Consider the following 25,346-nt stretch of genomic DNA (forward strand, 5'->3'; position numbering starts at 1 on the left):
TAGCCCTCCCTAAACCTGATAAAGACCTTGAGAAATGTGAATCATACCGCCCACTCTCACTTATAAACACTTATGCAAAAATACTGGCCAAGATAATAGCAAATAGAATACAACCCCTACTGAAATTACTAGTACTGCCAGATCAAGCTGGCTTTGTCCCAACCAGGTCCACAGCGCAGAATATATGTACCATATTCGCAATGTATCCTAGTTTAAACCCCGAACTACCTGCAGCGGCCGCCCTCCTAGACGAGGCGAAATCATTTGATTCGGTGGAGTGGGAGTTTGTTTATAGTCCTGACCAGAATGGGATTTCCATCTTCTTTCCTAAAATGGATATCTCTACTGTACACTGAACCCAGAGCCAGAGTGCGAATAAATGGCATTACCTCGAACCATATTGAGATAAGTCACGGAACGAGACAGGGATGTCCCTTGTCCCCCATCCTATTTGCGCTTACATTGGAGCCACTAGCCTGTACAATTAGACAGAGGCACCTGGAAGCAGCCTTACAATTTCATCTTCGCCCAATAGGAATTTCTTTATATGCGGATGACATGGTACTTTACACCAGGTACCGAGATACAAACTTAAATCCACTCATAAGAGAGTATGTCAAATTCGAGAAATATTCAGGACTTAGTATAAATTGGGACAAATCAGTCATGATTCCATTAACATTAGAGACCCCACAACCTACTTTGGACTACTCATTACAATGGCATACCAACCCGGTGAAGTACCTGGGGATCTGGATTCACTGTGACCCAGACATAGTGGTTAGAGAAAATTATGGAACAGCCAAGACTAAACTCGAAGAGCACGTTAAAAAATGAATAAAACTACCTCTATCACTTGCAGACAGGATAGCACTCCAGAAAATGGTAGTAGTACCTCGTTTTTTATATCTCTTTTGGAATATCCTGATATGGCTCACACAGGCTTTCTTTGATAAACTGCGCACAGTATTACAACGTCTCACATGGACTGGGAAGCAGCCTAGGGTCAGTTGGAAGATACTGACGAAACTCTACCATCAAGTGGGTTCGCCGCCCCGGACCTACAATTATAATACTATTGTGCACAAGCACATCATGCAAACTATAGGATACAACCACACTCCCACATCCCACATATTGCAGTAGAGAGGGATAGTGTCCATCCAAACCAACGTACTCACTACATATCAGACCCTATTAGTTATTATCCCAAAGACACGATACATACGGTCAAATGCACATCCAAGGAATGGCATACTCTAGCACTACGTGCACGGAAACTCCCTCCATATGCTCCGGCATTACCACTAGCTAATCATCCAAACATTTCAGTCACTCAGGAAAAGAAAATGCAGATGGTGCTGGGGGAAATGGGGCTGTCAACTATGGGTGCTTTGTTTCCAAATAAGGAATTTATCCGACATAATGACCCATCCCTCTGTGCACATCAAACGCCATTAAAGAGGTTTGCATATTTACGGTTACGGGCAGCAGTCCGGGACTTGTATGAATCGTTCCCAGAAGAACCCACATCACTGCATGCATTACAAATATTACTGACTGCACCCACACGTACGAACCTTGTCACATGCTGGCTATACACCGCTTCCCAGATTGAACATGTTCTAGAGCCTGACAGGACACAATTGGGAAAACTATACCTGAAGAGGACTGGAGTTACAGCTGTACACAATTGCACTTACTCATGTCAAATTGTAATCTAAAGATCATACATTTTAAGATTATCCATCAGACTTATTACACACGGGCTCAATTACACCAATACGGCCTTAAAGAAGATGACAAATGCCTGCGTTGCTTGTCATCCGGGGCTGACTTCTTGCACATGGCCTGGGCATGTCCCAGTCTGAACAAGTATTGGCAAGACATTACAGATGCACTATCAAACATGCTGGCCGAGCTAATTCTGAACATGCCATTGGTATGCCTGCTGGGAATTCGTAAACTTAAACAAGTCAAAAGACGTAAATTCCTGGCGGTGTCTCTTCTACTTGCAAAAAGGCGTGTAGCTATAAAGTGGGGCAGCAAACGACCTCCCAGATTTAAGGACTGGGTAACTGATTTATTGTATTGTAAAGAAACATTGGGGACATATGTGGAGGAAATCCCTCTAGCCTCCAGACCTAAAGATTTTTGGTAACCACTATTTACAACAACCCCAAGATGACTCTAGCTTGCCAGGTACGGTAGGTTGTGTAGCTGCGAAAGAGCGATGCCTGTCGTTTTGAACAATTTGTCACAGTGATTCTCAGTAGAAGTCAAGTCTGGGCATAGTTGCGGGCATGAGAATTCAAATGCTGCGATCATCAGATGGTAATCCTTTGTGTAATGGATATCAGGTTCATATACTGTAAATTAAATTATATGCTTTGTTTGGGTGCATGTCATTGTACGCATGGAGACATTGTGACTACGATGTAAAAAAGCGACAATGAATATATGATGTACTTTGCTGCTGCTTGGTGGAAAAAAATAAAATAAAATAAAAAAAAAACATGTAATGCATTCATTTACATTTTCCTTAACCAGGACAACACAAACTAATTCAATCCTCTCTCTACCAGCCCAACCTACACAACATTCAGATTCCTGAAGAATTCTTCAAGTGGCACCTTCACTTCAGCTGATCCTGCCCATCATGTTCCTATTTACCCATTTCAAAATCAAAGTATAGCGCTCCCTTCCTCTCACGATCGGTGAATCTTACTCTACATTCAGAGACTGACACATTTTCAAATAGTGTGCTCTGTGTCCATTTAGATTGCGTGATATTTTCTCCATTGATAGAACTTTCACATTCTTGCTTTTTTTAAAGCAACAAAAGACTTTGTAAGGGAGAAATTAAAGGAGGAGTGTTGATTTGAATTTTTTTAGAGCTCTCCCAATAACGAGAATTTTATGGATTTAGATGTTTGCAAACTGTGTTAAATGGATTATGGTCTAATATTATTATCACTATGAGGATCCCAAAAAAATGTTTTATGTATGGTTTAAAGACTATGGTCTAAATAAACATCGTTTTATCTCTCATCTCTCTCTCAAATGCTTGTTGTACCATCTCATTGGAGCTTTGCAACTAATAACAAGTGATCTAAAAAGGTTCTGTCTAACCTTGGTCATTTAAATTGCGGACCAATGGATAAGCCACAATATAATTGTTGACTTCTAACTGGCTAAATGGTTCAGAATATAATTTTTTAAGCTGAGGACAGCGGAATTCAAGCAGCATGGGTAAGGAGTTGGCCAAGTAGGCACAGAGATATCCAGAGGACCCAGTTAAATTGTACAGAACTACTTCTGAAGTTATGATGTTTTTTGACGTTTCTTTAGGAATCCTGATTAGTCCGAATTCACCAAAAAAGTGTGTATTTTTCTAGTTGTGCAGCCAGTGTCATTCTGAAAATATTGGACTTAACATTAACAAAACGTCTCCACAATGTACATTAGTTAGGTTCTTCCCTGGTTTCCGAGTTAGATATATTCAAGCCTCTTTAATAATAGGTGTGATCCCCTCCTTTAATATGACAAACATATTTGTCACAGCGGCGGCCAATATCACAGAATGGTTCTAAAGAGTTCTGTTGTTAACCTAGCGGGCCCTGGTGTCTAGCGGGCTATTAGGAAACTGTGGTAACGGCCACAGGAAAAGGACAGAGCCGTCACTTGGTTGAACAGGAGTGTTTATTAGGAAAGTAACAACTACTGCGACCTCAGCCACAGCCTGACGCTTCACAGCTTCTTCAGACACTGTCCCCGGCGCTCGCCTTGGAACGCTGGTCGCGGTGACATTCTAAGTGATGTCACCGCGAGCAGCTCCATCACACGCAGAGCCGCCGGGGGGGAAAATGAAGAGGGAGATACCACACATCCCCCTTCCCTGCGGAAAGAAAACATTAAATACAACATGAATAGCAAAGAGCACAGAGTGACCAAGAGAACCAGATCTGGGGTGTGCAACAACATAGAACCCTGGCCTAGTAGGAGTAGCGACTCACGGTAGGCAGAGTGGCATAGGTTACATCATAACATATTGATCAAAATGCCTAGGGGGTCTGGTCACTCTCCTGTTGGGCCTATAGCCTGGGTGAGGGACTGCCGACAGCCTCTTGGTGGTGGAACTATGGTCCTGCCTTGAGTCACCTCCCCCCCCTTGCACTCTCAGGGTCTTTCTACGGCGGGTGGTATTTTACAACTCTCCCTAGGTTCCATATTTTCCCCTCCTGAGTCTTGACTGCATTCTTGAATAGTTTAGTGATTTTAGTGGGACTGCTGTACCCTGACCAACTTGCCCTCCCTGTGGGAGCTCTGATTTTGATGCTATCCCCTACTTTGAATTCGACCTCCAGTGTGGCTTTGTGCCGGTCATATCCTTCTTTCCTCTTTTTCATGGCTTCCTCTTGCTTCTTCAAGCTTTCCGCTTCTTTGGTTCGGTCTGACCACCCCTTGTGCCACTCCATCCACCCTGGGGTCAGCTTGGTGTTGGGTATCCTGGCGCGGAGCAGTTCAAACGGGGTGACGCCCGTCGTCTGATGCGGCGTGAACCTTTATGCTTCTAACCGCCTCCACGCCTCTTCTTTCCAGCTTATGCCACTGGCTTTGGCCAACTGGATGCTCTCCTTGAGGGTTTTGTTAAATCGCTCGACCATGCCATTGGTTTCGGGGTGGTATAAAGCGCAACGCTTGTGTCTGATGCCTCTTTCTTCAAGGAAGTCTTCCATTTCTTTCGAACATAGTTGTACTCCATTATCCGTGAGGATGTTGCTGGGGAGCCCTTCCCGGATGAACACCTCCTCTAGAAATCCGATGACTGTCTTGGTCGTGACTTCATTGACGAACTTTATCTCCGGCCACCGAGAATACAAGTCCACGAGCACCAAGATGTAAGGCGTCCGCAGTTCTCCAGACATTGGGCCCACAATGTCTAATGCCAACTCATCCCACGGTCCTGACGGGGGCGGCCTACACACCATGGGGGGCGTCTGTTGTCTCAGGACCTTGTCGCTGTTGCTGCACGGAATGCACTCTCTGATTCTCCTTTCGGTGACCAGGTCCATGTTCGGCCACCAATAGCTCTCCCTGAGTCTTTGTTTGGTTTTGGTGATACCCAAATGTCCTTCGTGGGCTATCTCGACCAGGTTGTCTCTCACAGTTGCAGGTGGTACAAGTCTTGTTCCCCTGAATAGGCATCCGTCTACTATGGACAACTCATCCTTAATGGCCAGGTACAGCCGCAGGTTTTCATCTCGTTTGTCTCCGTGCTTCCATCCGCCTTTTACTCTTATGCAAATCTCCTCCAGTATCTTGTCCTCTTCCAAAGCCTTTCTCCATGTTTCTTCTCCCAACGCCCTCTGGATGGTGCAGACATCCTCCATCTGGAGGCCCTCCTCTTCTTCATCCGTCTTCTCTTGCCTCTCTCTCGCTTCTTCTTCACTGACGAGTCTGGATAGACAGTCAGCTGCAAGGTTTTGCGTTCCTGGGACGTACTCGACGTCGAAAGTGTATTCTTGAAGGCTGACCACCCACCGCCTTATCCTGCTGGAGATGGCATCCAGACCTTTCTTACTGAATACTTCTACCAACGGCTTGTGGTCAGTTCGGAGGGTGAACTGAGTTCCCCACAGGAAGTCTCTGAACTTCCCTACTGCCCAAGATACTGCTAAAGCCTCTTTTTCGATCACCGAGTAGTTGTTCTCGGACTTCTGGAGTGACCTTGAGGCAAAGGCTATGGTTTCTTCTCCTTCCTCACCTACTTGGGTGAGGACAGCTCCCAGCCCTTTGGCGCTTGCATCGGTGGTGACTACCGTTGCCCGGTTGGGTATATATGACTTCAAACTGGGGGCCTCAGCAAGTGCCCTCCTTACATCCTCGAACTCCCTCTGGCACTCCTGACTCCATTTGAATTCATTCTCCTTCTTCAACAGTAGCCTGATGGCGTAAGTCCTTCCCGCCAGGTTTCTTATGAACTTCCCGTAGAACTCCAACATCCCCATGAATGACTTGATCTCGTCCTTGCCCTTGGGGGGTGTCAGATTCACGATGGTGTTTTGCAGTTCGGCCTTGGGACATATACCTTCTGTCGTCACCTTGTGTCCCAGGAAGTCTAACTCTGCACAGCCAAACACACACTTGTCTTTTTTCACAGTAAGGCCTTGTGACAGGAACCTCCCCAGCACGCATCTCAGTCTCTCATCGTCCTCTACATGGTTCTTGGCGAAAATGAGCAAGTCATCCTGGTAACACATGACGCCTGGGATGCCTTTCAAGATGTTGCCCATGATTCTCTGAAACACGGCGGCCGCCGAGACTAACCCGAAGGGCATCCTTTTGAACTTGTATGCGCCCATAGGTGTCACAAAAGCCGTGAGTTCCTGAGACTCCTCGTGTAGTTTTATCTGGAAATAGGCCGAGGTAAGATCGAGAGTGAAAAACACCCTGGCACCCTCTAGCATGCTCATCATTTGGGTGATGTTTGGTAAGGGATATCGGTTGACCACGACCTCTTTGTTTAATGCCCTTAGGTCAATGCAAAGCCGGACCGACCCATCCTTCTTCTTTGCGGCCACGATGGGTGCCAACCATTCCGTCGCTTCCACCGGTTCGATGACTCCAGCCTTGCACAATTTCTCTAATTCGGATTTCACCTCCTCCTGGATGGCAATGAGGAGTTTTCTAACTTTAGCCACGACTGGCTTGGCGTTCTCCTTCAATCTTATTTTGTGACAGTAGTTTTTTAGGCATCCAAGCTCTTCTCTAAACACCCCTTTGAACTCTGTTATGATGTCAGCCTTGCGTTCTTGTATCTCCTGTATAAGAATCTGGGGATTTCTGTTGGGATTGAGATAAACTCCTAACACCTTCTGTGCTTGCCACCCCAAGATGTTGTCTCCTACAGTGGACACATACACTTTTGACACTGTTGTCCTGTGGCTGTATTCAATTTTCCCTAGAAAATATCCTTTCATAGAGATGGGGCGGCCAGCATACCCCCCTGGCCTTAAATCCATACTCGTCAAGGTTATCTTTCCCTTTGACACCCGTGAGAACTCCTTTGCATTGATAATAGTTATTCTAGAACAGGAGTCAAACAATGCTTCAAGGTCAACCTCCCCTACTTTTATGGTGTCTTTTGGGCTACTGACCTGACCTTCATCAACCTGCACCACAATTTCCGCACACATGGGGTCGCTGGGACTTTGGACCTGTAACTCTTGTACTTGCACCACGATCTCGTCGCACACCACATTCGTCCTGTCTCTACTCTGTCTACTGACCCCCTGCCCACTCTTGCAGTATTGCTTGAAATGGCCTTTCTTACCACATTTGTTACATGTGAATCTGAGGGCGGGGCACTCTTTGTCGTTGGCTAGGTGTCCTTGCTTGCCACACCTATAGCAGGTACCCTTGAACGATCCCCCCAGCCTGCCCTCCTTCTGTTCTCTGCCCACTTCTGGCCTTTGACTACGGACACTGCCTCACATTCGGTCACCACTTCACTGACATTGGTCTTGTCATCGTTCTTCATTTCCCCTGCGTCTTGCTTTATCTCCTTGACACACTGCAACATGTGCTCTACCTGCTTGGCTATGATGAGAACCTCCCTCAACGGCGGGTCATCTTTAAGCCATAACTCTTCACGCACTCGCTCCATCCTGCAAGCCAGAACAAACTGGTCCCTAATTCTTTCCTCACTCGCTCCACCGAACTTGCAAGTGGCGGCTAATTTCCTCAACTCAGAAACAAAATCTTCTATTGACTCTCCTTCCTTCTGTGCTCTCTTCCCAAAGTGGTACCTCTCCATGATTGTGCTAGTCTTGGGGAGGTAGTGCACATCTAATTTCTTTAGACTTACTTCAAACTCATTCAGACATCTTGCTTCCTGCGCCCCTAAGTCTGGGAGGTGGTCTAGAACTTCCTCTCCTTCTGCACCTAGGTAATAGGCCAGCAATGCAACTTTCCTTTCTAAACCTAGGTTAGGCCCACACACAGTAGCGTAATTTAAAAATACTTTTTTCCATTTTTTCCACTGGATGGTGGGGTCACCTGGGTTGGTTAAGAAGAAGGGTGGAGGAGTCACACTTTGCATGCTTAATCGTCAAAGGTATGTGTATAAACTTACAACCCAGAAGAATGCACAAGCCCACTGTAAAACTGTAAACGTAGGGGAAAGACACTATTAGCCTGTACCAAAGGAAGTATGCATTAAAAGACTACTAGTGAACACACTTCTACTTATAGTGACATTATCCAAACAAATTTCTTGCAAGAACTTTTTTTTTTTTGAGAAACTCCTGCACGGCCCACACTCCCTATAGCAAAGAATACAGTGCATACAACTGGCTGCAGAACAGATTACTGTGATACAGGTGAGTCTAAGGATACATGAGTTGGCGAAGTCACCTACAACTGGTAGTGGAGATATTAAAGGAACAAAACAAAAAAAAAATTCCCCTTTTTTTTTTTTTGTTATCCTGCACAGTCCACACACCCTGGGGCTGAATGTACTAAGCGCATGGCTTGCCATTAGAAAGGTCACTACTTGATTCAAATTGTGCTCAAACTCGCGATTTTCCTTTACTGCTAGCACAGTTCTATCAGTCTGCTTCAATGGTGGCAATAAACCTCTTCTTTAGTGTCCCCCTCAAAGCGTTAAAGTCAACAACAGTTCCTGACAAATCCCGGTCAATTCTCCATCCAACAACTGGCAGTGCACACGTTCTCGTGTGGCATTGTATGCGTCTCGCCTGCAGTGTTTAGATTTCACACGCCAACTGGGATGACAGGAAAACCGCCTCACACACGCGCGCCTCGCTGCGTTAATTTCCAAAACAGCAGAGCCTTCCTTTAAATCCTCCCTCACTTAACTGGCAGAGTCACAGGGGTGGGAAATGCTTCCCGCAAATGTCTCTCGCCAGCATGTGTTGAATCCAAGCTCAGCTACTCGCTGATAACGATCCAAGGTAACTAGGCAGCTGCCTTTAGCGCTAAATCCCTTCGCGCTTCACGTTGTACTATGCGTTAATCCCCTAACGTGAAATGCTCGCGCCTCCTGCTTGCACAAGTCAAATACTTAAGTAATCACTCATCTTCCTCAGCAATATCCTAGCAGTAAGCGGTACCTTACATTGGAGCCGGTTCCGTTCTCGTGACTGCCTGTCACCGACTACCACACAATCCTGAGGTGGATGAGGAGACCCCGCGCCACGCTCTCGCTTTCCAGCACGACCCAGGTGGCGCTACAATTATCCGCTCGCCAGGCTCCAACACACTAGGACGCCTCACACACTTCAATGACCGCATATGTCATTACTCACCAAACAGGACATTGGTGAAGAGTCTAGGGTTAGCACGCTGGGATGGCTGGCAGGCGTTACCTTACTTCTTGTTGGTGCCTGTGACTGTCAGATGATAAGTCCTCACCGACCCACAGTCGCCCTTACACGTTCTTCCTTCCCTTGCACCTTCTTCGAGTGTTGATCCACTACACCTTTCGACCCCGGGCTGCTTCTTACTCCGGAAATTTCTCCGTGACGCGGTCTGTTTATACTGCAACCCGATACTTTCCACAGTCAGCCGGCTCCGTTCCCTCGAGCCAGCTGTTCTTCTTGTTTCCTTCCAGGCGTGTTGAGGTCGCAGAAAGTTTTCCCTCGTCGCCAGTGTGGTAACGGCCACAGGAAAAGGACAGAGCCGTCACTTGGTTGAACAGGAGTGTTTATTAGGAAAGTAACAACTACTGCGACCTCAGCCACAGCCTGACGCTTCACAGCTTCTTCAGACACTGTCCCCGGCGCTCGCCTTGGAACGCTGGTCGCGGTGACATTCTAAGTGATGTCACCGCGAGCAGCTTCATCACACGCAGAGCCGCCGGGGGGGAAAATGAAGAGGGAGATACCACACCTCAGTCACCTCAGTTGGTCAGCTTGGATCCAATCTCTGAACTTCATGAGTCACTCCTTTTTGTTGAAATCTTTTTATTGTTTTTTAGGCATGAAATAGGATACAGGTGCATACGTTATTCAGCTGTATTACCATAGCAAACGATTTACATGGTTCAGCAGTACAAATAGCATTCCCGGTCAGGACATTATTAGCAGGATAAAACTCAATCTACAACAGGGAAGCTAATAACCTCTGCTACTGGTGTAGGTTCGATCACCTTTTCATCTAACTGCAAATCTCAGGTCACCAGAGCCCTCCATTGAGACTGCAATGATGCCCAGGCTTAGTAAATGTTATACGAACTACTGTTCAAGCGTAGTACTGCACAATAACGACAATGACAAATGGCCTTGTTGAAGTGTAAAGATGATGGGGAGAGATGTTAAACCAGGGTTAAAACATGAACTGTTGCCCGACTCAGGTCGCTCCTGCCCGCTTCCAATGTCCCTGCCACACACTTGCACCGTTAGTTGACGATTCTGATGTTTCACGATTAAACATGCACGTCTGGAGTGTGCAAGGGGGGGAGGGGGGAAAGTCTAGTGCCTTGCCTTCCAGGTGTGTCTATGAGGGGTGATATTACGGTGCCGTAACTGCCGGGTTGGCTTAGTCTGTGGAAGCCAAAGTCTCCGTAACAGAGCGCCAGTCCTTTTGAAAGTCCTGCAATATGGCATCCTAGCTGGCTGCGATTGGGATTTTACGAATCTTCCTGATGCATGCAGTACTTTCAGTTTGCACTCAGGTCAGTAGCGAACATGTCCATGCTATCACAAGAAGGGATTCTGATATTTTCCTCCTTTTAGTTATTAAACGTTAAGCAGCCAGAAACCTCAGTTCCATATACCTGGACATCACCTTATGCCCCTTCGGTCGACGGATTAACCCCAGGATACATGTTTCTCATGTCCATGTTGCCATGTGCCCAGTATACTCAGCCAGTTGGGTAGTGACACGCCACCAGTAATCAGCAAGAGAAGGGTAGCCCCATAACATTTGAAGTAGATCTGCGTCCATCAAGTGACATCTAGGCCATTGGGCGTCTGTGCGCATAAATACATGTTTCTTTGGCTGGGGTCAGGTAAGCTGTACTATATAATTTATATGAGGTACGAGGGTGGGCCCCTCCAGTATGGCAGCCCATTCCTGATCCGTGCATAGGCAGGGGTGTAAGGGATTGTGCAGTGTGAGAATGTAAAAAGCTAGGGAACCGCTTTGTGAGGTTCCTCCCTGTGCCCAGAACATTAATATTTTGGACTGTGAGATTCAAACAACATATTTCCTCTCCGGGACCTCAATGCTGGGAGCAATGAAATGTAGAAAAGGAACTGACCCTGTGGCAATCTGTCGTCCTCTTTTAAGGTGCCGAAACATAGGTTACTCCTTCTGAGAATCTGTCTGTCCTCTGACATAGAGTTGTTGAAAAATGCCTAGGGAAGCTTTCAATTCATTTCTCTCATGCCACTGTACATTGCCATGCTCAGCTTTCTGTCCTTGTGCCCTTGATTGCTTGTATGGTTAGTTTCCTCTTGCTGAAAGTGTTGCTGTACTCTCAAGAGTGCAGGCGCAGCCATATTAGTTTGGAGTACAGTCAACTGCCTCCTTAGTTTTGTAATATTCCTCATTCTAACCTTCCAGTGCTTTTCGGGTTCTTACTGGCATCTTTACTTGAAGTCTAGTGTGTTCTTGAGTCCCAAGTATGTTGGGGTTACCTCTCAAGTTATTTCTTCTTCCTGTAGGTTTCTCAGTGTGGCAATTGTGTCTATATTATAAGAATCTTGGGCTGTTAGGCACACAATTATTAAGGAGTGGAAACTTCCTACCCTTGAGGTCAAACTAAGCCCAATTTGTATCTACCATTATATTTCTTTTTGTCAGGATATACCACATTGGGTTCTTACACTTAAAAAGAAGACCAGTCCTGCCACCATGGATGTGTGTAATGCAAAGAACTAAATAGTTAACCCTGGTGCCTTGTTCTGCACGTTTCTTGCATGAACAAAATATCTGGCTTCTGCATCTTAATCCTCTGCCAGATATGCTGACGCTTCTTGGCGTTGAAAGGCCCCTCACATTGAGCATAGCTTGAATGTATATTATCTTATAGTTCTCTCTCTTTCATGTAGACCTGTCCATTTGTAAGTTCCAGTCTGGGTTTGCGTAGCCCCCACCCCCTTCCTCTAATTGCCCCAAAGCAAAAAAATTCTTAGCTCATAGAAAATGAAAATACTTGAACCAATGAGAATGGTGGAGTTCCTTAAAAGGGATCTCCTTATCCCCTCTGTAACTCATATAGTGCTGTATACTATGTGCTCAATGAAGCCCATGCTGAGCTTATTTGAAGTATTTAGTGCCTTCATTGTAGCTTTGTGTAAGGTAGTAGAACCTGGTTAGTACCTCCACATAGGTCTACAGCTCCTTGTTCTTTGCGTAGTGCCTATGCGATGTGGTAGGTATAGCCATACAATTATAGGTACAGAGTTTTCTTTGTGACTGACTGTAGGTGTATAGTTTCTGGTTAGTGTCTCTATATAGGTATAGAGATCAGTGTAGTGCTTTCTACTATGTGTTGGCAAACACCTTATTCCATCCAATGCAAACATGTAGCTTTGTCGTTCGCCTACCAAGCTCTGTTATTGATATATAATACTTCATTCTGACCTGATGCAGGTGCATAGCTTCTTGCTACTTATATAATTTTGTTTACACTTTTTGATGCACTTCATATTTCATTCATCACCAACTTGTAGCAGATTAACTCTGAAATTTTAGCTGAATGCCTGTTCACAAACATTGTGGTTTGTTTGCCTATAGTGTTATCGTCTTAGCTTTTTGAAAAAATGTTAAAATATTTTTATTTGCATTTTGAACCAACATAAACATATTTGGCACGTCACCAGCGAATAACCATAGTCCTCTGCGCTCCCCCTTCCCCCACCCACCCACCCACCACAATAACAATACCATAATCGGGGAGGAGCCAAGATGGCGACCTGAACGGACGTGCGGCCGCTCGGCACCGCCGGCCCTGAAGTCCCGCACCTAAATTCTGCGTGCTATCCTGATGATCTTTTGGATCAAAATGTGCGGGAAGCGGAGCTGGCCCTGACGGTGTTCCTCCGAACTCTCCACCCGCCCGGAGACAGAAGTTATCGGACGGATCGCCTTTGCCCGGGACCCCGCCCGCTCCACAGCGCTTGCCGGACCTCGCGTGCCCCGAGGTGACTGATCTGCTACGGAGGCTGTGTTACTACGAGGGGTCGCTTGCACCTGAATGCAGCCCGGCTGACGCCTGCCTCCGATATTTCGCCGAGTGTACACGGAGTTGCACCGGGACAGGGGGGAGAGTGCTTTGCCTGCGGTTCCTTTGTTCGTAGCCGCCATGATGCTGGTCGGCTCCCAACGTTATTCTGCCTGGCACCGGTGAGCCCCTCTTTATTCTGCCTGACTACCAAACGGCCAGCAGTTCACTGACTACGCCGCAGACCGAGGGGGATACAGTGTGTTCCGGGGACGACAGCTGCTGTCCGGTCGTGTCCCGCGGCCCCCTTCCCCCCCCCCCCCCAGCACTCCAGTGGACTGAGGGCAAGATGGCGATGCCTGCTATTCGGCACTGTGGGGATGACTCCGCGCTTTCATCCTGGGACTGCGAGCACACTTTCGTGCAGGGGGCCGGATCACACTCTTCCACCGGGAGTGCAGAGCTGCAGGAATTACAGCCAGAATGGACCTACAGAGATGTGTTGGCGGTCTTGGGTGAGCTGCGATCGGGGATGTTGCGCAATTACAACGTACTCTGTGTGAAAATTGATGCATGTACCCATGCTCTATGTCGGGAGCAGGGGGTCCATCCCCGACAGAGTCTGGAATTGGTTTTGCTACAGTCTACCAGCACACCGCCGCCTCCGAGTGCTACTGTTGCGATTAAGGTAGCTACTGCTGCGGCTTGTAGCGACTCGTTGCCACCCATCAGGTCTGCTGCTGCAACATTGTCTCCCCTTTGTTCCGTGACTGACTGCCTGCCTTGTGTACTAGCTTCGCTGCTTTGGTCACTAGCAGCCTGTCCTCATGCCTCGTCATCTGCTCCTTCCTTAGGGGCCTTGTCCTCCCTGCCTCGTGACTTTTGTCGCCTGGATGCTTTGGAAGAGTTTGTGACCAAGGGAGAAACACTTTTAGAGGACAGGCGACGCTCTTTCAGTGATTATGCACCTCCCCCATCCTCGAGGCGGCCATATTCTTTCGTCAACTTGGACTGCACTGGACTGCCACGTAGGGTGGGTGAGAGAATGAGTCCCAGGTCGGGCCAGGGCTAGGCGCTCCCCTTGCTGAATTGATATACTGGCGGGTGGAGGCTGTGAGGGACCCGAATTCTGTTTGTAACGTTGTGTAATGTTAGTTGACTCTCCCTAATGGTTAGACCTTTGGTGAATCTATTTGCTGCCGATATTGGGGTAGAGAATGTTTATTGAGCCGGCAGTGACCGAGCGTATATGAAACGGCCCTCCTCCCGGTCATTCTTTAGTGGGAGTTCTAGGATAGAATTCCTTTTCCTGCTCCCTATATCACTGATTTATATTTTCCTTTGCTTTCTCTTTCTTTCCTTTTTCTCTTTTCTTGCTATATTTCGGATTTATGGGGCGACAGACACTCTGCTGGGGGGGGGGGGGGGCAGGCCATAGCCTCTGCATGTGTGTAGGGTGGGGGGTTATATTTAGTTTTTGTTAGTTTCTGTGGTGCCTATTTATGATCTTCTTTTATAATTTTCTCTTTCATCTTGGCCCGTGTTTAGGCATACTGGGGGATGGGTGGCGGTGGGGATACGAATGTGATGTTGGGACTGATACCCTGTAGTGTGGATACCACCCCGCCTGGTGGGGACTTGATTGTCGAGATGTGAGATCGGTTGAAACTGTAGCTACTGTCTTGTCCCACCTGCATGGACCTTGCTCTTATTTTATTGTTTTTCATGATTAAGGAACAATACGACCTGGACTCAATAGTTGCACAAACAAAATTTAAAATTAACCTTCATTGCTCCTGAGTCATGGTATTGCGGCACTTTCCAGTTTGCTCTCGAAACTTTAGCTGATGGTATAACGTATTACTGTGTCGCCGTATTGCATGCACTAGTGCTTCATGAGTGTTCGTGGCCGGCCGGATGGTTGTGGGCCCGTATTTGTTCTTTACTTCATGCACAATAAAGGTTTTCAAAAATTTATAAAAAAAAAAAAACAATACCATAATCAACGGCCTCTCAGGACCCAGCCTCCACCCACCGCACATCTGTTCATATGGTCCAATAAACAGTCATCGGCCCCCTGCAAGTCCAGGGCTCCAGGCTGCCTCTCCACATTCCCGAACCCAGCCCACTCCTGCGGGACCCTCAGTACATCAATCAGAACCCAGCCCCCCATCAAGGCCATGATAACTCCTCCACCTTCCCCACACTCGTCGGAATTTTCTAGGACAACCCCTTGCCTTATAGGTAACCCTCTCCGCTGCCATTTACAGATCCATACCCCGTCTCCATTCCTCCACCTGGGGCGGTGACAGCACTCCCCACCCCCTCGCCACGTCTCTCTTCGCCACCACCAGGGCCAGCATAGCGAAGATCAGGTGCGGGCGGCTCAAGTCCACATCATTAGTGATTCCTAGCAGGACAAACTTAGGTTCCATGGTAAGCTCAGTCTCCAGCACCTCACCCAACTCTCTTAGTATCCTTGTCCAGTAATTGCGGATAACAGGGCATTCCCATAGGATGTGATAAAAATCCCCCTGTGGGTGTCTACATCGAAGACAATAAGAATCACTGGCTCGCCCCATGCGATGTAGCCTGACTCTGTCATAGTAAGCCCTATGTAGTATCTTGTATTGAATGAGTCGTAGCCGTGACTTTATTGCCACCTCCCTGTGGTGCATTAGGGCAGCTTCCCAGTCCACCGTATCCATCTTACCCACATCCTGTTCCCAGGCTGCCCTCAGTTTTCCTAGCCCATCCGGCGTGTTATTATTCAGGGTCTTGTACGTCAGGGATACCAACTTATTAGGTACCTGTGCCTGCAACAAACGCCCCTCTAGCAGGGCATATTCCGGCAAGGGGGAGGAGAGCGCCAGTTCAGCCCTCCATGCATGGCGTAGCTGCGCATATTTAAGGAACTGGGTGGGACGGAGTCCAAATTCCGTCTTCAGGGTTTGGTAGGATTTAAGATCCCCTCGCGCCACCAGGTCCCCCAGCGTGGAAATTCCAATGTCGTCCCACCCTTTAAACCCTCTAAGTTTGTGGAGCTCCTTGAGCCAAGAGCAGGACTATATTAGTGTCTGTTTTGTAGGTTTGTGCACCCACCCCATCATCCCTGTAGCCCTGTCCCAGACCTGGGAGTAGTCTTCTCCTGCCAGTTCCCCCATACAGGTAGTGCAAACTGGTACGCCTGGCCATGGTGTCCCATTCCAAACGGTATGTAGGGTGGTCTGCCGAAGCATGCAGCCAGGCATTGATCGGCGCTAAATGCTCAGACCAATAGTAGACCTCCAAATTCGGTAGAGAGATCCCACCATTATACTGGTTCCTCTGGAGCGTGGCCAGAGCTATTCAGGGTTGTTTTCCCAGCCACAGAATGTCTGTAGAGGGAGCGGGAAATATTCATTTTGTAGGGCATACAGTAAGCGAGGCAGCGTGATCATTTTAAACATTGCGGCTCTGCCTAGTATTGTGAGAGGGAGAGTTTTCCATCTAAGAGCATCCTCTGCAAAGTTGGCCAGCACTCCTGAGATGTTTTTTTGATAGGACGTGGTTCTGTCAGTTGTCAAGTATATACCCAAGTAGGTAAACCCCGCCTGAGTAACCTGGAGGGCCCTAGGCAGGGGGGGGCCATGTTACCTCCTTTTGCGGACTATACAAGATTGATTTATGCCAGTTTATTGTAAACCCAGAGAAGGAGCCATACCGATCCAAGAGTCTAAACAGAGCGGGGACTGTAGGGTCTGGCTGGGTAATATAAAGTAGTATATCATCCGCGTATAGCGAGATTTTCTCTTCCTGTGCATCCGTCGGGGTTATCTGAAATCCCCTTACCTCCGCCTCCTGCCTAAACGCACAAGCCACTATTTCAATGGTGAGGGTGAAAAGCAGGGGGGACAGGGGGCATCCCTGCCGTGTCCCCCTCCTGATGGGAAAGTCCTCTGAGAGGATCCTGTTCACCTTAACTCGGGCCCTAGGATCAGCATACAGGAGTCCCACCCACTTACGAAAGTTGGGGCCAAAGCCAAACTTCATCAAAGCTGCCTCCAAGGGCCAATGGACCGCGTCAAATGCTTTTTCAGCGTCCAGGATGAGGAACATGTGTGGAGTATCCCGCCCCTCTACTTCCATAAGCCAATTATGGGTCCCTCTCAAATTTTGCCTAGTCGCTCTGTCTGGTAAGAATCCAGTCTGGTCCTGGTGTACCAGGCCTGAAATCACCTGACGCAGGCGGAGAGCCAAGATCGTCGCCAGAAGCTTCACCTCCACATTCAGGAGAGAGATCAGGCTGTAGGACGCACATTCCTCCGGAGGCTTGCCTTGCTTATATATGGGTACCATCGTTGCCATTCGCAGATCACATGGAAGAATACCCTCCTGGGCTGTGTCTTGGAACAGAGCTCATAGGTGGGGCATCAATAACTCAACTCCTTTTTTGAAAAATTCCGCTGGTAGCCCGTTGGGTCCCGGGGACTTTCCTGGCCTCAGTCTGGCTATGGCTTCCCTGATTTCGGGGGCTGAGTTGTCCTCCTCTAGGGCCTCCCTATCCTCGTCCACTAGGGTCGAGATGGAAACAGTAGTCAGGTAGTCCTCGATCTCTGCCGACTCACTTAGTTCCCTGGCCTCATAGAAGTCACCAAAGTATGCAGCGAAGGTCCGCACGATCTGGGCGTCCCTCCTCCGCAGCTGTTCCTCCTTATCTACCACGCCCTCTATCCACCTTGCGTCCTGTTCCTTACGGCTCAGCCATGCCAGGAGCTTCCCGGACTTATCCCCCATGTCATACAGTCTGTGTAGGGTCACTAGTGCCTGTACTTTTGCCTCATCTGTCACCAGGTTTTTATATTGTTGCTGTACAACAACTAGTCGCCTTAGCACCTGTGGGTCTCTGTCAGGCAAGTACTGCCGTTCTAACGCTAATATTTGGGATTCCATAGGGGTAAGTTCCGCCTGCAATTTCCACTTCTCCCAGGCGATGTGGTTTTGGGCCCTATCTCGAAGTACAGTTTTATATGCCTCCCACACTACCACACCTGATTTCACCACATTTTCAGTGAAGTAGACTTTCGTGTCCACTCTGAGACCCTGCATGAGCTTTGTGTTCTGTATGTTATCGTCTTGACTTTCTAAATAACTTTTGGTGTTTGTAAACCTTTAACAGATATATGTTCATAACTCACATATTTCCAAAGGCCGCTTGTATTTGTGAGTGTATAACTTAAGAGTGCCTGAATGAAAACCAAACATACTTTGAGACCGAATATTTATTGTTTCTTCATGACTGTGATATTTGGTGAATTTCCAGACAGCTTTTTATGCAGAAAAGAGTGAAGAGTCCATTTTTAATTTAAAAGAAAATACATTATTTGTGATACCCCTCCTTAACCAATCTGCAATAAATTTGGCAAGCTCAGTCAGAACTTTTTGCAGAATTGTCCACACCTTGGTGTGGGGGACAACGTTTTAATCTAAGTTGCAAAAATGAGTTTTCCTGTGGTGTGCTGCTTTAGCCATAACTTAATAGGTGTGAATGCTGCCTCTGTAATAAATGCACTCATATATGCACACCGACATGTAAAATGCACTTTAACACACACAGCGTGACTCTCAAATACATACCACTCAGTTTCACCCTGAAGTCTCACTAATATCTCTGTTAAATCTCTTGCAATTTTATTTTCTACAGGCACAGAGCTTATCAAAAAGATAACATTCCTTTATGCTCAAATTCTATACATTGAGGGTTGTGGTGTGCTTTTTGTTCTTTATAGATTGCTCGGAAAATGGGTTCATAAGACAAAGTTCCATTCTTCTGAATCTTAACAAAGAGGTTTTCTCTTAAACATATCTATTATATAGATATATTTACCTCTGAAAAATAAATAGCACTCAAAGGTGTTCTCTTTAGAATGCTGCACAGCTTTGTATGTTTTTAGTGAAGCAGCTGTCAGCTAGACTGGAAATTTGGTAAAAATTGGTGCAATCATTTCTGTGAGAGTTTCCGGGAAGTAGGACTTGTGCATGCCACCCATGGCTTTATAGATGTGTTCTTTATTTTTTGCTGTAGGGAGTCTCCTAAATATTGGGCCACATAAAAGTGGATGAACAAGGTTGTATGTTAAGATGCTTCTTCAAGGTATGGCTGGCTCAAGGGGTTGTGGAAAGAGATCTGAGATATGACGATACATCAACCAACAATTGTAGTAGTGTCTATATGGTGCTCAAATACACACAATCATTTCTGTCATGATAAGTAGATCAGTTAATTCTCTTTAAGAAGTGTTTTGAAAGTGATTTTTTGTGTTTAACTTAAAATACCAATATATTGAATTGTCTAGTTGACGGTCAAAGGGAAGCCCTGTTTTCTCTGTAAGTGAAAGCAGAGTTTAAGACAAACTGCAGATACTCGATCTGTTATTTTTCCCTCTGTCTTTGCAGTGATGACGAGCTTCCTGCTTATGACATGTCACATGATACTCCGCTGACAAAGGCAAAGGCACCTGTTTATATCCGAGACTGTATAGAAGGTAGGAAAAGTGGTTGCCCGAGTCATGGTAGCATGCAATAACACCTGGCATAAAAGATTCCCCAGGGGGTGGGAAAGCCCAGGTCCTGCCAGTGAGTTGGGCAAATGGGTAGTAATTGTAAGTGGTGTTCACTTTTAGTGCTGGTGTCAGGTGAAGACGTGGAGAAGTTTGAGGCTACTCTGGACATTCTGGGGACCTTCATCAGGAAGAATCCTGCAGCCACCAAAGAGGTACAAAGAAATGCTTTCTGCTCTTTGCCCATGCATTTATCTATGTTTCCGTACCATCTCTCACTGTTCTCTTTGCCTCTCTCTACCACTTTCTTTGAACTCCATCCTCTTTTCTTTTTAGCTCACAGTTGACTCACCCATTCTACCTACCCCCTTTTTTGGGCTCTACTTTCTGATCTCGTCTATATTTCTGATTAATATTTTTCTTCTTGCTCCCAGCGCTATGTCCTTGTCTCTATATTATCCTTTTGACATTCTTCCCCTTTCCTTTAGAAACTCTTAGCGTTTCACCCCTTCTCTGCCCTCATGACTGTTCTTCATGCCCTATTATTTTGCTTATGCTTCTACTCACTTAGCCCTAATCTTGCCTCTCTATCCCTTTCCTCTTCTTATTGTCCCTCCCATTCACTCTGTCGTACATTTATTTATCTACTATTTCCTCTCTCAACCTTGTTTCCCTTCCACTTACCCATGATTTCATGCTACTGACCTTCTTACAAATTTCATGCCCCTTCTTTCTAACCCACCCCATCTTGATGTTATTTTTTTGCATTTTTCTACCGCCCCTTTCTCCAGTCCTATCTTTATGGCCCTCTTCCCAGTCCCCTTCATCTGATCTTTCTTTTGGCCTGTTCTTTGGTGACATGTCACTAGTTTAAAAAGGCGATATCAAGGAGGGCTATAAACCTAGCATGGTTGACTTTGAGAGGTGGGAGCTGGTGTTCAACCTGAAAGTGTATCTTCTGCCTCCTTTTCATGTACTTCTGAAGAACAGAACTGTCATGAATATTATCATAGATGGTTTTAGAGGTCTATTCCCCACGACAACATCCCTCTTCTTTCCACCCCAAGTAGTATTGTGGGAAGCAGGAGATAAAGCAGGGAGACATTCTTCCTTGTGGTAAATTCAAGGAGAAGGTGTGCGGTCACTGTATCAATTTTTGCAACTTTAATGAAGCTTTGACAGTGTGCACTTCAGGACTCTCTCAAGGGTCCCTGTGCGAGCAGGGATAATGGGCCACAACCGTGGTGGGTTGGGGCCTATTCCGACTGATATGGGGTCTTGTCACTTGATATGACATACTGTGGAACTGAAACATGACGCCGGGTGCACCCTTTCAGGATTTGACTTTCAGAGTAGCGAGGCGAGCAGTCCAAGGCTTCCCAAGGTGGTAGTGTGGAGGCAGAGACTCCGCACCCAGTCACTAAATAGGGTGAAATAATGACTGTACAATCCAGTGCTTAACTTTTTTTAAAAAAGAGTGGCACTTTTTTATCCACTGCACAATACTACACAAAAAGAATAAAACAGGGACAAAGCATTCTATTGTGGTTCTACTGGAAAAAAGCACTAACGTAAATAGCATGGCAAAATCACATGTGCAGGTTCACAGTGACAGTGCAAGCTGATTGCTGTATCTATGACCCGCAGGTCAATCTCTAGGGCACTCGATCTCATTTCACTTAGCAGTTAGGCCCCAGTCTGAGTTTTAGGGCTTTGTGTCAGCTTGGGGCCAAATCATTTAAAGTTTACCTATTCCCGTGGTGGCAACACCCCAATGCAACTCTTGCTGTGGTGTACCAGCCCTTTCTTCCAGTGCCGCTGGGGAAACTCCAGATGCCCAGACAGTCTTCAGGTATAGTAGTGAGCTCTGAAGGTACAAATAGGCCCATTGTAAATCCACATGCCCAAACAATGATGAGCCACCATGAAGGTTTCAGTTCTGGGTCCTCAGGAGTTATGTGCAGTGTTGGCACCAGTCGCCAATCCTCAGGCACAGCACAAGGAGGCATTGGGCTGCAGAAAGTTTGTGTTTGTCAACGTAGTATGTCTATCTGTATGTGGGCACAGATAGACCTTCCCTGGCGCTCAGGTTGGCTCCTTCGACATCCTTCCCATTGGGGCTGACCATGGCAATGGCTACTTTCTTGCTTCAGTGCTGCTCTTCAGATGTGATTTGAGTAGGTAGGCAGAACCAGTCCAATCTACACTCGGCCTGTGTGAAGTACCCTTTGTCAGGGTGTCCATGAATAGGTCACTATCTCGTATTTCTCTTTGGTGCAGCCTGCCAAATGCAATTACTGAGATGCAGGGAGACCTGCTCCAGCGATTGAGTCAGCTCCTGTGACATCCTCCTTGTCAGGATGACCACAGGCAACAGTCATGCTCTCTTACTTCTCTTTGGCACAGCGCACCAGAGTGATTACAGGGATATCCACACCAGCACTTGTGTCGTCTCCTGCAACAACCCCCCTTTTCAGTGCTGAGTTCCATCTTCCTAGTTATCACAGGTAGGATTATTGTCTCAGCAGTCTTCTTCCGTCAGGGGTGCCTTCTGCTCCCCTTTCTTGGCAGGCCAGGCAGGAGTCATAGCGAAGTAGACCTGCTGCTCTCCTCCAGTGGTAGATACAAATGTCCAGGTGAGGTACCCTCACCTCTGGGAGTCTCACCTCTGGGAGTCTGGCTGTCAGCAACACCAGCCCTGGGTCACAAAAGTTCCCTGACACTCTGCACAGTGCTTCCCTTTGGTCAAGGAGCATTTCCGGAACACTGTTGGAAAGGTTCAGTCCCTTTCTTTTGATTGATCCTACAAATCACAGATTTAGAATAACTTCAAGTCCTAGACTGGATCCGGATTTATAACAGCAGCTCTGCCTTTGCTTCAACAGGTTCAGAAGAAAGGGAGGACCCGGTCACTGTTTTTTGTTCTGCTATCTTTTTTATTTAGAGCAGAATCGTACACTAAGGTGTTTAATCCTTAGATGTATATTTTTTGTTTTATTTGGATTGTTCAAAAAACTACATCAATTTTTACATAATTATGACAGTCCGAAGATTTACTTGCTGTCCTACACATGGACAAATATATTTACAAGTACTACAAGCGTACATTACTGTGAAACACAAAAGAAATTTGACGTTTTTAACAATTCAAAACAAAAACATTCAACAAACAAAATTCATTTTTTGTGGAAGTTCCCTGTCCACTGTTTCTGTATCAGGCCACTAGGATGCAACTATTATTCTATGTTTTGGCCTAATAGCGCAAAGGTAAACATCACAATAACATTCAATTATATTTCGTTGTTTAAAAGAGGGCCTTATGCGCGACAAAAAAACATTCGGATTTAAGACGAATGAATAATAGGCCAATGAGCCGACGCGTTTCTGAGCCTGTCTCTCTACTTTTTCAGGCTCTTCTTCAGGGCTTCGGGCTGGGTACCTGTATGAATATAAGTGAAGGGCATATTTAGGACCCGTACCTATGTTGTCACTAGCTTAGTTAAGCGTCTGCATTGTTATTACCTTGTTTTTCAGGTTAACAATTATCTTGATCGTGTTTCAGAATTCTTGGAGGACTCGTTGTGTTCTGCAAAGAAAGCAGTGGTATAGTGTCTGTTTCCTGATGTTATTGTGTGACGCTATTTAATGAGAATCATTGTACGCTTCACTCACGTGATTTCCAGGCAGAGCGTTTTCGTCTAAGCTGTATATCTCGGTTTGTTAGGTTGACTGTCGCTAGGGCTGCAAAGTTAACAAACATGTTTTTTAAGAATAATCTATTTTCTTTGGAGCGAAAACGTCAGAATGATCGACAGGCAACTGCTTTTGCAAGCACTTACTTCTTGGTGTTCAGTTAGGCGTGGAGCGCCTGGTTTATCAAACGCGGGGCGCCACCTCTTGTCTTTTAAATGATGTTTGTGCTGAAAAGTTTAAAGTGAGTTGCATTTTAGTGGGACATATATCAAATCGTCCTGCGTGTTTTGTGTTTTTTAATAGAATCAAACACCTACTTGAACTCGGTTTCGGGGCGTGCCGGACGCCAAGCCTTTGCTGAACGGGGCGTTACTCGTTTTCTTGTTTGTTCCGTAGGGGCCGTTAGTGCTAAAAAAATGAAAATGATGAACGGAACATGAGTATTGGGATTTGGAATGCAACGTTTTTAGATACTGTCTAGTTAAAGTGCGTGAAGCCATTTACCTGCGGAGTCATTGTGGAACGCTGCTGTCTGCTTCGTAGTTCCTCAAGTGAGTGAATGTTCAAGTCACGAGGGGGTTTAAAGCTTGAACATGTGACTTAGTGCTTCTGGGACTTGTAGTCCAGAGCGTACATAATGATTTTTAGATTTATACGGTGGTCTATACTACATTCGACCCAGTTACTGATTCTGGCATTCAGTGTGTTCGTTCAATCCAGCACCCACGCAGTCGTATTTTAAAATTAGGTACGCTTTCCTTTTTAGTAACAGTGCTTCTACATTTCCCCCTCTTGCAGGAACCTTGATTTTCGATAACACTGACCACTTCAATTCTTTTTCTGTGTGACCAAGGTCTATGCAGTGTTATACCATTGGTGCATTGAGAACCTTTTGTTTTATCCTAGATCTGTGCTGAGCCAATCTTTGTGAGACCTGTTGTGTGGTTTTTCCGATGTAAAGTTTGTCGCATGGACAAATGATTACGTAAACTACATTTTTACTCTTGCAGTTCGTAAATTCCACATGGGTCCATCTGATGGTGTGATGTTCAAAGGTGGAGCCTTCGATGGTGCTTGTACATGAAATACAATTACCACATTTGTGGTGTCCTTTCACCGGATCTAATTTCCACAATGTAGGTAAATCACTTTTTGGTTGGGGAATGCCCAGATTCGCTCGGATTATTTGTTGTCCTATGTTTTTGTTCTTTTTTAGGGCAAACAAGGGTTTTGGAAACGGAATGTCTAAGTTGGACAACAAATGCCAGTGTTTTAAGACTATGGCTTTGAATTTATTAGTAAGTGGGGCATACGTGGTGACACAAACTAGTTGTTCCAATGGTTTTTTCTCCTTTTTTGTTAGCAACACTTCTCTGGGCGTGAACCATGCACGTTTGGTGGCATGTTTCAGCATTTTTCTGGGATATCCTTCAACAGGTGGCAGTGCCAACCATGACAGCCTTACGGCACCCTGGAAGTGATGACATTGAGCATCATATAGATGCCAGCCCTGTGTGCTGACATGTTCTTTCTTTCTGTGGTCTTTGATGCAAATCTGAATTGCTGTTCCCAAGTTAATTGCTTGTATCGATGCCAAATTTCAACAGCAGCCACTGTGTCTGATGTCAGCCCTCACTAGATCTAAATCTTACTACAAAATCACCAAAGTGGTGCCCCCAACATTGGATGATCTCCAGTTGCTCACTCGATACAGAACTATGTGATGCTAGAAGCCGTTTTTGTCTCCAATTCAGATGCAGTGCAAGGAACTTAAGAACATACCACACAATGATAATTACAATGATGCAGACTGTGTGGGCATTGCCACCAGCACCAGTGTTGTGATGCGGTGCCATACCTGGATGCGAGCTACTGTTTTTTTTGTGACGGCTCAGGCATCCTTAATGTATTTGCCCTTC

The 25,346-nt window shown here is 46.3% G+C and overlaps 1 protein-coding gene across 1 annotated transcript in view; it reads left to right on the top strand.

Moving 5' to 3' along the window:
* The window catches only part of TELO2 (telomere maintenance 2), a 603,857-nt gene that overhangs the window by 303,786 nt on the left and 274,725 nt on the right, over nt 1-25,346 (top strand). The window contains exons 12-13 of the mRNA XM_086941299.1: nt 19,631-19,719; nt 19,858-19,949. Of these exons, the coding sequence (XP_086797425.1) occupies nt 19,631-19,719; nt 19,858-19,949 (181 nt within the window). The remainder of the gene's footprint in view (nt 1-19,630; nt 19,720-19,857; nt 19,950-25,346) is intronic.

This window comes from Lissotriton vulgaris, chromosome 10 (assembly GCF_964263255.1).
Source record: "Lissotriton vulgaris chromosome 10, aLisVul1.2, whole genome shotgun sequence".
In the NCBI taxonomy this organism is placed as follows: Eukaryota; Metazoa; Chordata; class Amphibia; order Caudata; family Salamandridae; genus Lissotriton; species Lissotriton vulgaris.